Raw genomic sequence first — 14,272 nt, 5'->3', positions numbered from 1 at the left:
TCCCAGAGACATGCTCAGTTATAGGACAGTAACAAGGCTGCAAAACAATAAAATAAACAAAGCTATTCCAAGTTCCCTAGGCAGAAAATGAGGGAGGAGGTAAGAGAATGCAGAGGCAGAATACCAAAGTATGTACCAAGTGTTAAAGAATAAAGTGAATTAAGAAGTACATCTCAATGTGTACTTTTAAAATATCAGGTATTCTGAAGTTTTCCTTCATTTTCACTGCAACAAACACAAAACTCTTAACCATGAGTGTGGAGTAGCTGGAAGTGTCCTCTGCACCAACTGGTGTTGGTTCCCCTTCAAGCCAGGAGGGGATCGTAGGAGAAGGTCAGAGGAAAAGGTGGTGGTGTCAATCACAGCACATAGACATTTCCAGCTGGCTGAAAGGATATGGTCGTCAAACATGCAGCAGTGTTTTCTAGATTGTAACTTTAAAATTCCTGTTCAATGAGATAACAAAGGGAATGCACAGTTAACTTTCTGCTCTAAATACTTGATTTTGAAAACAGAAAACATTAGACTAGCAGGAAAAAGCAGACAGCCTTTTGAAGTGCTAAGTACTGAGTAAAGGCCCAGGAAACAAATATTCTTACCTACTTACTTGGTTTATCATTTAGACGTCCACCTGCAAAAAGGGCAAATTATGTCAAGCTGGGCACTCTGTCTCCTTTCATCTGTCCTTGGGCGCAGCTGACAAAGAACTGGGAAGGAAGAATGAAAGCTTCAGGAGGATTTGTACGTCCTTCTTCCCCACACCCTGAGTGCTGCACAACTGAAGGGCATAATTACTGTGACCCCAAAGCAGAAGTGGTCAGAGAAACTTCCCCTGAAACTGGTGAGGTAGAGGAGACCATGGAAATAACAAGTTCTGAAGGTGCCCTAAAACCAGAGGATGTTACAAGCACCCATGACCTTGGTGAGAGAGATGAAACTAAGACAAGTGACTTTATTGTTCTCAGGTATGTCAAAATGATACACACATGTTATTTCTTTATTGGGAATTATTGAATTGAGGAAAAGAAGAGCCCAGCCTTGAATATTAAGATAAGGGAATTATTTGATCCAAATACAGTGAGATTAAATAGTTTTGCATGGATCAGAATTTCCCATTGAGTGGAAGTCCTTTGCTTTTCCCCAGCAAACTTAGTGACTAGATGAAGTAAATTCCTGAAATTATTTTAAATATAACACTCTGGAGTTTACTGTGTTCTTAGAGTTGGCGTATTCTGGCTGCTTCCAGGTGGATGGAGCTTTTAGAGGTTCATGTTTTTGATTTTAAAACTGTTGCTGTGAAAATCGTCTTGCATTCTCTTCTGTAATACATCATCACAGGTGGTTCTTGCACTCCAAAGAAAATAGAGAATCCCCTGCATTCCAGTGCAACACATGAGGGCAGCAACAGTGTTTGGAAAGTGCCTGAATGCAAGACTTAGTGTAGTTTTGTGTAGTTACCAGAGAAGAAAACATTGGAAGTTCTGGACTGCATTAATGTCACTGAAGGTTTTAGAGTATTTGTGGTTTAAAAAGTTTTGAGGGTTTTAACAAGTAGTGTCACCTTCCTTCTGAAGAAGACACATGAATTCCATTCCTCCATGTTCTTTTTGTGCTCAGAGTGATCTGAAAACCCCAGGGTTTTTATTAATCATTCTCTTGCAAATATGTGGGGTGCTGGATTTCTGTTGTACTGCTTGTTAATAACTATCTATGATATTTATTTTTGAAAATTTTTAATAGGAGTGAGAAACTACTAATGCAGTTATCAGCCTGGTGCTATCCCACTGCTGGAAAAGATCGGCGAATCCGTCTTATTTCTCGACTGGGACAGAAAGAAATGACTGAAGATGTTTTTTTGCCAATCCTGATGAGCTATCCAAGGGCTCTTGTCTGGGTCAACTTGTCACTCTTGAGAAAGGGGAACCCTGAATTACATGCCATGATTTGCATCCCAACAGAAGGCGACTTGCTGCATCTAAGCAAAGACAAACTCTTCTGTGGTCCTCAAGAACCCAAACATCGTGACATATTCAAGGACAAGGTACAGAGACAAAAAGAAGAGAAGAAGAAGAAGAAAAAGGGTGGCACGAAGGCTTTAGAAGGTGACCCTCTGAGCGTTCCAGATAAAGACACAACTGAAGACCATGAAGACCTCATTCTTGGTCTTTGGTCAGATGCTCTCCCAGATGTTACTTCTCACTGCTCCAGGACTGTCTTGGGATATGTCACTCGAGGGGATTTTTCATTGGCTGCAGGGTGTGGAGAAGCTCTGGGTTTTGTTAGCTTGACAGGGTTAATTTATATGTTATACAACCAGCCAGCAGATAAGAAAGGGCTCGTTTTGTTAAGGACTCCAGCATCTTTACAGTACAGATTTGCAAGACTTACTATTGAGGTTTAAGTATAATTGCAACGCAGTAGAATGCCAAAAATACCAAAGAATGCCTGTTTTGTACTCTGTGGCCTTTCTAATTTGTCTCAAATTTGAGGTTATTCTGAGCCCCAACATCTCTAAGATTATAAAATAATTAAAAGGCTTTTTAGCATTATTCAAGAAAATAACTAATGCATAAACAGACCTAGTATTACTTTTGATGTCTGCATTGCTAAGGATTTCTAACGGGTCATTATCACGATCTTCTTTATCTCTAAAGAAGCATATTCTTCATTTTTCTCCTCAAAGCAGTGGATGCTGTAACAATATACAGAAACTCATCATTTTCATTTTAGAAACCTTTGGTCAGATGGACTGTAGCTTCACAGTGCACTTTCACATGTAACTGCATGCAATCTGATCCAGTATATATAGCAAGTGGCTTTCCTGATTCCTCGTACTTGAATAGATGTGGCTGCAGTGCAAAGGAGCCGAGTAGAGAAACTTTGAACAGAAAGTTTAATGCTTAAATGAAATGCAAATAATATGTAGCCCAGCTATATAATTTTGAATTATAGGAACTGGAGTTTTTAAAATGGAAAACATATCAGTCTCTCTCTCTAGTCTGAAAGGTAATAAGCTTTTCAGATGCAAATTGCTGGTGGTGGGTCAGCATACATTTTCTGTTAATAATAGGGGATATTTTTCTTCCTTATAACATGAGATTATTTTTGTATGGAATGTGCTAGGATTGAAAGTTTCTTCATGTTACAGTATGGTTCATGAATGTTGTTTAAACAGTCAAAATTTGTAAAGCATGCTGGGGGATGAAGGGAGAAAGGTGTTTGAATTCACTGGGGCAGTGTGTGTAGGTTATTGGGTTTTGGTGTTCTGTTGGGTTGTTTTATGATAGCCTTAAGCATTTAGCCATTCTTGAATTAAGCAGCTTGAAAAGGAATTTACAACAGTACGCTGTAGTTAGTAGCAGCATGATACAAATATATGCCAGTTGGTAAAATTACCCTGAGATTATCATGTACAAATAAAAATGTAATCTATTCTTGAGTCGGGAGTCTATTGACTAAGCTTGATTCTTAGAGAAATTAAACATGGATAAGTAACAACCTTGTCTTTCTAAGTATCAGTCTGCAAATTAATTTTCTCACAGTTCTGTTTGAAAGTCTTAGGTGAATAGATTAATGTTGGCTGGAGTTGTTGGAGAAAGGATTTAGCATGCTTTACCCTCAAAATTATTAAAATTTATGACCATTTTTTGATTAAATATAGTACATACATGGGGAAGGGGCGAAACCATCTCTGATCACAAGGGAAGTATTGGAAGTGGGGCTGCATTTGGTTTTTTTTAAGTCTTCAGAATATGGATTGTAGAATGTGCACCATCCGTGGGAATTAGAGTGGCATGTGGGACAGAGAGATGGAACCTCCAGCACAGCTTGGACCACAGCTCCATGAGAAATCATACCAAATGGCTCCAGCACCATGCACCTTTGATGCACCTGATAAACCAATCACTCTCCCAGAAAGGTCCTGAGAAGCATCTGCAGGAGAGCCAGCAGATGGCCCCAAAGGAAAAAGCTTGGTTCTGGCAGGGCTGGGATTCACGTGCTTCTGGCCATGTGAGTGCTGCAGCCTGTAGGTATGTGTGAATAAGGAGCCCCTTAAATGTTACAGCCTGGCTGCTCTGATCAAGTTCTCTCGTGGTAATAATCCTGAATTTAATGAACCTTTTGAATTGTAAGCCCCATTGAAATATTTGTAGGATCACGTTTCCAGAGCTGTGCTTCATGGGAAGAAAAGAGGGGAGGTGATGTTTGTATGTTTTTTTCCCTCGTTGCCTCCCTCATCTTAGTAGATACATATTTTCTTACCTCACTGTAGACCTGGCTTGTATGTGAGAAAGAAAGAGGAGAAGCCCCCCCACCCAAGCTATCATTTTTTCTTTTCTGCTTGTAGATCTTTTGTTCCCTGAATCTTTCCCAGGTTTTTATTTTTTTAAAAAAACATCTGGAGTCTTTTTTCTTTTCCTCCTATTGGTAATTTCTGCCAGGTTTTCATTTTGACACTTCCTGTTACTTTTCTTTGATTTCCATTCTTTATTTTTGATTTATGATCCTTGTCTCTGGTGAGCCAGTGAACAGAAACTGGAATCCAAGCGCATCCTGTTCTGTATATCTTGTAATATTGTTACACAGTTGTTTTCCTTTAAGTCAATGATTTATGCCTTAAGACTTCACTCCTTGTAAAAAGCAAAGCAAACTCGATAAGTTAAAAATGCTCAAAACTCCCAGCCAAAATTTGTCAGAAAAGTACTATGACTTTATGTAGCTGCAAGGAAATTTTTATCTGTGGTTGCAGTTTCCAGATTCTGAGCGTCTCGAGGGTAACTTAGTCATAAAAACCATGTCAACACCGGATAATCAAACTGTGGATAATTAAACCTGTGTTATCTGTGTATCAGCTGTACTGTGCGTCTGTGCTCATCATGTTGAATCAGGTGTAGTTTACAACACACATCTGCTCTTACTACAGTTGCTACACGTTGGTTAACTACCCCAGAGCATCTGGACCAGCTCCTGTGGGCTGTGATACATGAGCATTTTTGGGAACCTAGGAAGCTCTTGCCTAGTGAAAGCAGTTCTCACAAGCTCTCTGACTCCCATGCTGTCCTCCAGATAACTTTCTCAAAATAGATGCCAGCACAAATCCTTAGCTCTCGTTCTGTGCTTGGCAAGAGATTTTGGAAGCTAAAATGAAGTACAGAAGGCAATTTTGGCATTCTCTGTAGCACTGGGAAGAGCTTGAATGGTAACGCACTGCTCCTGTAGCTCTTTCTACGGCTCCCTCAGAGCAGCTGTATCAGACTCACCTGGGGCAGGGTCTTTTCCTGGTCTGAACTATGACTTGCATGGTAGTTGCCTGCCATGTTGACAGCACAGTGACTGATGGACCTACCAAGCTGAGGGTCTCCAAGATACACATTCTTTACCATTGCAAATCCAGAAAATGAGGTTGCGGAGAAGGGTGGTGATTACTCTGTGGGATGAGGTGAGGTGTGACTGGGTCCAGATTGTGTGTTTGTTAAAGATGTTCAGGACGCTCTATTTAGCAGCCTCTAAGTAATGGAAGAAGTTACCTGGCAGAAAGACAGTTGGGGTTGTTGAAACAAATCTGGGAAAATAATTGACAGGGTGACAGACTGCTCAATGGAGGTTGAAGCCTCAGGGGATCATGGAATACACAGCCCAAGAGTTGTCAAATGCAGCATGATGGTTTTCTTTCAGTGCTCTAAATCTGGAAGAGCCAGATATGTCAAACCTGATCCATTCACATGTCCGTGTGAAGTAGGTGGTAGGAACAGAGCTTGCAGGCGTAAACTACAAAAGGCATGTTTCTGAAAGCACTCTAAGACTGAGAAAAGTGGAACAGCAATAGCATTGTTCTATTTTCCAAGGATATAACATGCAGAACTCTTCCACCTAAAATCCCATGTTTCTAAATGCTCTTCCCAGAGGTCAGCAACATAAACAGCACCCACAGTTTACCTCTTGCAAATTCAACTCAGCTATACTAAAGTTCTTTGCGAACACTAGTCTCATCAAATCCCTGCAAGAGCAAGTAAACTTGTAGTGAATAATGAGAAATCAGAAAGGATAGAGGATATAGGCTGAAACCATTTTGTGGCGGCTTTGAAAGTCAGAGCCATCTTAATGCTGGACAAAATAAAATTAATGAGTTCAAGGTAGTTTGCAAAGTAGGTGGAGTGACAAAAGACAAAATACAGCTTTCATTTATTGCATTGGGTCTCTTCTTAAAGAAATACAGTTTATTCTATAGTAGGAAAAATACCTGCACAGAATGATTTTATTATTTTTAAATTTTTTTAGACACTTCAAGATGTGCCTAACATCTACCATCATCAGCTTGCTTGACACATTTTAGCTGTCTTTTCATCATGGGCTTACGGCAGTGCTGCTGTTCTGACAGCTTTGCACAGCTAAGCCCAATTCTTAAGAAATAGAACCAAAAAGACATCCAGGACACAGCAAGAGTAAAGCAGAGAATGAAAAAGCAGTCTAAAGGAAGAGAGTGACTCAAATTTCTTGATCCAAATATGTTAGAATTTGCTGTAATTTCTAGAAAGGATGATGCAATTCAATATTTCATTTCATCTCAAGATCAAATAAATAGCCAGGATGAGAAACCTCTTTCAGCTCATCCTTTTCTCAGCATCCTGTTTCTTAGCCCAGAAAATGTTTATTGGTTTGTTTTTTGGGTTTTTGTTTGTTTGTTTGTTTGGGGGGGGGGGTTGGTTTGGTTTGGTTTGGTTTTTTTTTCTTTTTTTGGGGGGGGAGGGGCTGCTTTTTAAAGAATAAAATGGTTGTGATGAATGGGAGAGCTCAAGCATCTGGAAACCCATGTGCCCATCAGGGCTCACTCTCACACATCACTTCTCTTAATTTCTGGGTTTGTTTGTGTTTTTTTCACATTGAGCAATACTAAAGGCTTTTTGGTTCATGTTTTTTTTCTTTCTTTTTGTCCTTTAACAAAAGGATGAAATGAAAGCAAACTTGGACAGGCAAAACCTCAGTTATTTAGAACTTTATCACTTACAGTGCCACTTCAGGAATAAGCCCCCTCCTCTTCCCCACTTGAGACACTCCAGTTGTTTTAACTGTGGCTCTAATGATGAATCCTGTGTCTACAGTTGTAATTGTTTATAAATACCACACATATACTTCTGAAAAATCTTACCTGGGTTGTACCAGGTGTCATCCAAGACAGCTTTGCCCATGGGCAAAGCCAGTTGCTCAGAATGAGCTGGGTTGGGTGAGAAAGAGGGATCACACACATCAAAGTCTGTTACTGTTCCTTGGGGTTCCAAAAATCCAGAGTACATGCACAGAATAACAAATTGTAAATCTCCAATTAAAAATAGACTTTTCAGATGGACAGTTGCTTAATGCAGTGGGTTTTAATTTTTTTTTAAAGATGCATGTGGAAGTAATTGTGATACAGACCAACAGGGATTAAAGGGTTAACAATGGATAATTTTTTTTCCTGTAGAACAAAATGTCTTACAGGAATCAATTGCATCCAGGTTTTCTGAATATTTTTGCAATGCAATAATTCTTTTAAATTAGTTGGCAAATATATGAAGCGGGTTCCAAATGAAGGCACAAAAATGTATGAAATTGGCTGAGAACTGTAACCAGTTGGTTTTGGTTTTTTCAAAGAGAAGCAGATGAAAATAAAACGTTAGTGCATAGTAGTCCAAGGAAAGTCTTAAAAGAGAATTAATTGTAGTTTACATTAGTCTTTTAAGACTTTCACTGAGCTACTGTATTTTGAGGAGTTAATTACTTGCATTCATTACAATAAATTATTTTTATAAAAAATAGGTGTTGTTTCTGTTAGTATCTTTAAGAACTTACTTTTATGCCTATAGGTAGCACACAGTGGCACAACTTCTAAAATGGCAACCCCAAAACTACAGATTTCTGTGTCCCCTGAAGTTTCCCCAAACCTGATGCTGGGAGAGAGGAGGCTTCCAGGATATTGCACGTGTCCGGCAACAGCCAGCTGACACAGGCACTGGAGCCTGAGAAAACAACCTCAGTAGAATGTGCTCCTGGAGCAATGTGACAACACCCTCTGTCAAAAGCTGTGGAAGCCAGTCCTTCCTGTGCTGATGGTGAAGCTCTGGAGTCCTTTGGTAAAAAACTTTTCTTTTTTAGGTTCGTAGATATGTAGAAGACTAGTTTTACTCCTTTTTTGGATTATCCACCAAAGCCAGAAATATCCCAAAATAGCAATTCCCTGCCTGAAGGCTTGTTTCTCACATCATATGCAATCAACCTCTTTTTGTTGTACAACTCGTTGGTGTAAAGCAGGAGCTCACCTATGTTAAAAGATGTGGCTGTGCAAGTGTTTGCACATGGGCAAACGTGGCACACAGGGTAAGAGGCTTTCTAAGGAACATACATTTAAATCTCTGCTTCCCTTGGAGCAAATAATTTTCTTTGATTGCCTGAGGAGCGGAAGGGGCTTGACGCAGCTTTAAAATCATAGAAACATAAAATGATTTGTGTTGGAAGGGTCCTTAAAGATCATTTAGTTCCAACCCCCAGTCCACGGGAAAGTACACCTTCCGCTAGACCAGGCTGCTCAAAGCCCCATCCAACCTGGTGTGAAGAACAGGGTAAAAACCAACATATGCTTTGCCATTGCCTGAGACATGAAACAAGAAGATTTAATTGAAAAACTGTAAAAGGTAAGTTGCTTTAATTAAAAAATAATCTCTTTAATTAAAAAACTATTACATGGTAAGGACTTCAGCTAAATATACTCTACCAAGTAAGGTATACCAGGCGAATTTTTCTTGGATACCATTGGATCAGCCAATGAGCACCCAGACCCTACTGTGGTGTGTTTCTATTGAAATTAACTTCTTGTGAGACCTGCAGTTGCTTCAAGGGCATATAAGTGCCCAACAGGTCACAGAGAGAGAGCACAGGACAAGAGATCACAAGAGAAGACCATAGAAGAAGATCGACAAGGATGAGAGACAGCAGAAGACAGAGAGGAGATTGGGGATAGAAAACAAAAGACCAGAGATCAGAGCCCAGTGGAGATCTCCTCCACTCAGGAGGACTGAATCTACAAGCCAGTGCTGAGCCCATGGTGGTGGTAACCACTTTTCTGTGCTTCTAGTAATTTCTCTTGGCTTTTCCTACTTTTCTGTTTTCCTACTTTCCCTCCTCTCTTTTTGTTTTAGAAAATAAAGTTGAATTATCATTTTGGAATCCAACATCTGGCCTCATCTGTGCATTAATCTCGCTTTTGGGTGGATTAGAACCTAATACCTTTCCACGTTTGTGGATCGAGGCAAACTTCGTCTCTCCCCACCTAAGTGGATTGGAACACCTGGTTCCCCCCACTAGTTCGTACTCAGTATCCTCCCCTTTGGTGTGGAACAGTTTAGTTTTTGACAACTTTCCTGTAGAAGTGTAGTAAAGACCACAGAAGAGGAAAAGGCTACATCTATGCTGTATGTGTGTTTTAAATTCCACTTTGATCCTATTCTGAGTAAACTTTGGCCTTCATTTTGAAACACTGCATTTTTTATCCAGATTTCCTTCTGTAAAAGACCATCAAAAGCTGAAAGATTACTGTCCCACAGTACAAGGAGGGATGTTGTTAGTCTGGCCAAGCAGCTATCAAAAATATGCAGGAAATACAACATAAATTCATTTTTCTCCAAATGTTTTCTACAGTAAGATCCCAGGCTATTAGGTTAACTCCAGGGACTACAAAGACAATAACTTGAACTACAAGTCCCAGGACAGTAGCCAGGTTTCATGTGGTCTTCAGGGATCAGAACAGAAAATCCAACCAAAAATAATAACTTCCCTTTCACCATTGAAAACAGTGAACTCCACATATCAGCTGGATTTCAAAGTCTATTAAGCAGTAAGAGAGGTTACCTCTTCTATCTGCAAGGTCATTAAATTGATGACCACTAAAAATTGATTCTCATCCAGATCCATTTGTAAAATTAATTTGCATATTTTGCAGGACATAAATTAATCTGTGGGGACCTAGCTTGGAAAAAAACATATAAGTTGCAGTATCTGTCTCCTCCTTTTCAGTCCTCAAAATGCTAAGACCACTGAGTATTAAAAAATATTAAAGCTTCAGCCAATCTCCTGACTGAAGTCTGAGTCTCCTTCTCAAACAGGCGCTAAATAGGGTTTCTGACCTCACAGACAGGATATACTTTTATCCCATAAAATAAAATAGTAGAAAACTCTTAAAAGATTCTCCTTTGAACTTTGATTGCTATAATTAAAATTTCTTTCCCTTTGTATAACACCTATCTTTTTTCAGACTGCAGTAGGCAACCTTCTATTAACTGGGTCTTCTTCTCTATGTACCTTCATTTTTTATCCTGGTAAAATTTTTTCAAGTGGAAAATACAAGAGGAAAGAATGAAAACCAAGTATTTTTCTGAGCTTTTAGACATCTGGGTATTTTTTCCCAAATATGAAGAAATATATCCTACAGGAAACTCTATAGAGTATGGGTTTTCCAATTAAAATATTAATTTAAAGAAAAAATACAAATATTTTTAGTAAGTTTTCTGTTTCCACTTTCAAGCCCTGAAATACACTTGGATAAACTGACAGAGCATTTCTCTTCCCTAAGACTCTTTTGGGCACCAGCATGCACTCTGAATTGATTCCTTTCCTCTAAAGAATAAAACCATCAATCTCTATATCCTGCAACTTCAAATTCAAGGCAAATGCTGAAAGGAAAAAAATAGTGATTGGCAGAGCTTGGAGAGGGAGCCGGGAGTGCCAGCTCATCCAGCAGAAAATTTCATGCGAAATAATTCCTAGTCCAAGGAAACCAGACCAAAACGCTCACTATAATATCCATCATTGACAGAAACAAAAGCTGTCGTGTTTCTGAGTGTGTTCCAACTTAATGAAGGGACAAGGAAAAAAGAGGAACCCCCAACTGTGACAGCACATATGAACAACATCTCTTCATGAGGGAAATAAAGCACTGAATTAAAATTTATGGCTTCCCAGTAGCATTACATACCCTGGGAACAGTGAATGTTTTGTTCCTTCCCAAAATGACAAGTGTTAAGATCATAAAATCAAACTCAACTGGAGTAGCAAATTGATTCTAGACTATCTAGTTCTTGCAGGCTGTGTCATGCTGACTGCAGTTGATGGTTGGTTGCCTAGGGTAGCAAAATATTGGGAATAACACACAATTTAGTGGCTGTTCCTTACAAGCATGCCTCCGAGAGGGGAGGGAGGTGTGTTCATGTGTTACTGTGCTTAGCACAGCAGAAACCCTAGAACTGAGTCAGTCCTGAGTGTTGCCTTTCTAGCCAACTTTCCAACAGCAGTGAACTAATAGCATTTCCAAAGGTTAACATTTCTGTAACTTTGCCAAATGATAGGGTCATGCCCTGTTTTTCTGCTAATAAAATTTACTTCCCTCATTTTTTTTCTCATGACCTTTCTCCCACTATTTGCCACCATCCATTTTGGCCCTTTCCCACATTACTCCAGACCTCTAACATACTTCATATTTGTGTTTTGCTCTGTCCGCAAGGGCTGCAGAGAAGCTGTAGATGTAACAACTCTGCCTAAGCCTTAGCTGTTAACTATGCAACAAACAAGGGAGTCTCTTAACTTCAGAACTGTACAGGTTACTCATGGGTCCAGTGTGTTCGGGGCTTAAATCTGGTTTTAATGGAACATTAAATTGTCAGCAGTAACAACCATGGATATGTTGCCCTCTTGTTTACCCTTACAATTCGGGTAAACTGCTCTGTGCTGTCTCCGGTTGCAACAATGCCATTTAGTGGCACAAAATGCACTGAGGACAAATCAGGTATCTACTAACTAAAAATGCCACTCTTAGCCAAAAGAAAGCAAGAGACACAAATAAGAGATAATCTCTGTCTAAAAATGTCTCTTTCTCTGCAGGTTTCTCTGCAGAGATGGCCAGTAATTACTGTACCCTTATGTTGTTTATTGGGCTCTATTATTCCCTAGTTCTCAGAGAAATGGATCTTCAAACCTTAAGTCCACTTTGCCATGTTCTCTAGTTAGATGTCCAACTTGTTTGTATTTTCGGAGCACACTGCATTTTTTGTAGCCCAACAGCCCATTCAGGTGACACAGACAGAACTTACACAGTGAGCAGGAGACAGCCCACAACTTTGGTGAAGCTATTATGTGCAATGAAGAGACAGCCAAATGTGCCAGGCTGAGGCTTATTGGGGACACCGCTACTGTTCAATTTTGTGATTGCAAGAGCTCACCCTGGGCATGAGGTTTGTCCTTCTCTCCAGATCCTTGGCTTCCTCAGACTGTTTACTTCTGGAGATGCAGTCCTGCATGTGGTGGTTTGCTGGATAGAAATGCACCAGGTGCAGTTTTAATGAGTGACTGAGACAGTAACACCCTCCTTCCCATGCTCCTTAGGTGATTTCCAAATCCTTGTAACTATCCAATCAACAACAAAAATTTCTTTTGGGATCTAGCCTTGTGTTGCACTCCATGAACATACTTCCACAGCAAATAATCCCTGCCTGTTATTGCGCTCTGCTTGAAGTCCTACTTGGATGGTGGGGGAAGGCAGGGAAAAGGTCTGAGTATATTGTTTTAATGAGGAGAGGGGTTTATTTCTTCACTTCCCACTCATGCAGTAATGGCTGAACTTTTCTTTCTTCTTGTGAAGGACATGTTGAAGAATAAACAAAACCACTGAGTTGCGGCAGCTGCAACACCGGGAAATCTGGAACCAGGAGGCAACACTATCTTAAAGTTAGGGACTGAAAGTGAGGTTACGACCAAAGCCTTTTCAATATGTTGGCCTCTGTTCTCACCCTGGATTTGCATATAAATCATTGCCTAAATAACTTACATGAAGCCAACATGAAGAAAAGCAACAGGAGAAGGATACGTTGGCAAAAAAAAGGAGTATTTCAGATATGTCAACAGTGGAGTTGTCCACAGAAGACACAGGAGAAGCAGAGGAGCTGTGCAGCATGATCATCCACAGGATGGAGGAACCAAAAGAGAGAAACAAACTGAGAGACTAAAGGTGCTGTGGCGGGTTAACAGGAAGCTTCATGTGAGGAGGGACTGTGAGATAGCTGGCAGAGGATGCACCTCTGAGACCAGAGGAACATGCCAAAGAAAAGAAGTCCCTGCCCACCTCCTCCCAGGACCCTCTCAGCTGACCCGCTGGCCCCAGTCCCACCTGCGTGATGCTCACAGCCTGGCCCACCTACCTCCCACTGCGCATCAGCTCCTTGCCAGGGCCAATGATCTTTCAATTGCTTTTCAAACTCAGGCTTGGGACTTGTATTTTAGCTTGAAGATAAACATTTTGAAAGCTGTCTTCTTTCTCACAGTGCCGGCACAAGTTGTTTTAATTATCTTAGGAAAGCTTTCCTTGCCCAGACCAATTTGTTCACTGTTTGTCTTGTGGAGCTGGCCTATAAAGCAGCTTTTAGGGGCTTATTGTATAACATTATCAAGAAAGTAATCTTTGCAAAAAACTGAAATCACTTATAACAACCTTTTTTTTTCCTTTGCAAATAACTTCATAGAAGCGAAATGATCACAGCTGACCATCCAAACCTGCTGGAAAATGCTTGTTCCAAATGAAAAGGTTTAGATTTAGTCATGTTTTAATCCTAAAAGGTTTTAAGTGATGATTTAGGCAGGAAAAAAGTTCTTCCTGTAGGGGGATAATATGGGAAAAGCAAGACTTTTTAACTTTTCAGAATTATATATTTTGGAGTCAGCAAATGCAGAGACAAGCAAGTCCTGCTCTTTGCTAGATTTCTGTTGTTTTACACACACACAGACCCACACACATGCATGTGTACTCTTGTTTGAAGAAAGAAAGCAATGGGGAGAGAAAAGAACAGCCTCCTGGTTTTATTATTGGTTTTGCTCTACAGACTCTGAACCACATGAGTGTTGATGGTTGACTTTTTAAGCGACTTAATGAAGGTTACCTTTGGAAATTCTGACATTCATAATAAATGTGCTACTCATTTGGAGGAATTCAAATATCTTATACTGTAACAAAAATTTATTTTTTTCTTTGATATAATTCTGAATTATCCTTTTTCAGAATTAATGCCAGTATTTTTTCAGATTACTGTAACTTTATTGCTTTCCTACAGAATAAGGGAAAGGAGATACCTTTCTTCAGTGCTCCTCAAAAAGAACAGAAAATCAAGACCACTGTAAGTAGAGAAGACTTCAATATTTGCATTTGGTTAGTATTTGAAAGGAAATTTGATGAGAAAGGAGTTCTGCTTTTAGTCTGACT

The 14,272-nt window shown here is 39.8% G+C and overlaps 1 protein-coding gene across 1 annotated transcript; it reads left to right on the top strand.

Moving 5' to 3' along the window:
- The first annotated feature begins 10 nt into the window (after positions 1-10).
- On the top strand, positions 11-3,439 carry LOC135408779 (ribonucleases P/MRP protein subunit POP1-like). Its single transcript, XM_064643781.1, has 2 exons — positions 11-965; positions 1,741-3,439. Exons 1-2 carry the CDS (start codon positions 721-723, stop codon positions 2,399-2,401), a joined length of 906 nt encoding a protein of 301 aa, XP_064499851.1. The 5' UTR covers positions 11-720; the 3' UTR covers positions 2,402-3,439.
- The last annotated feature ends 10,833 nt before the right edge of the window (positions 3,440-14,272 follow it).

The sequence above is a fragment of the Pseudopipra pipra genome, unplaced genomic scaffold, assembly GCF_036250125.1.
Source record: "Pseudopipra pipra isolate bDixPip1 unplaced genomic scaffold, bDixPip1.hap1 HAP1_SCAFFOLD_634, whole genome shotgun sequence".
Lineage (NCBI taxonomy): Eukaryota > Metazoa > Chordata > Aves > Passeriformes > Pipridae > Pseudopipra > Pseudopipra pipra.
Note: the sequence above shows the minus strand (reverse complement) of the source record. Positions and strands in the feature narration are given on the sequence as shown.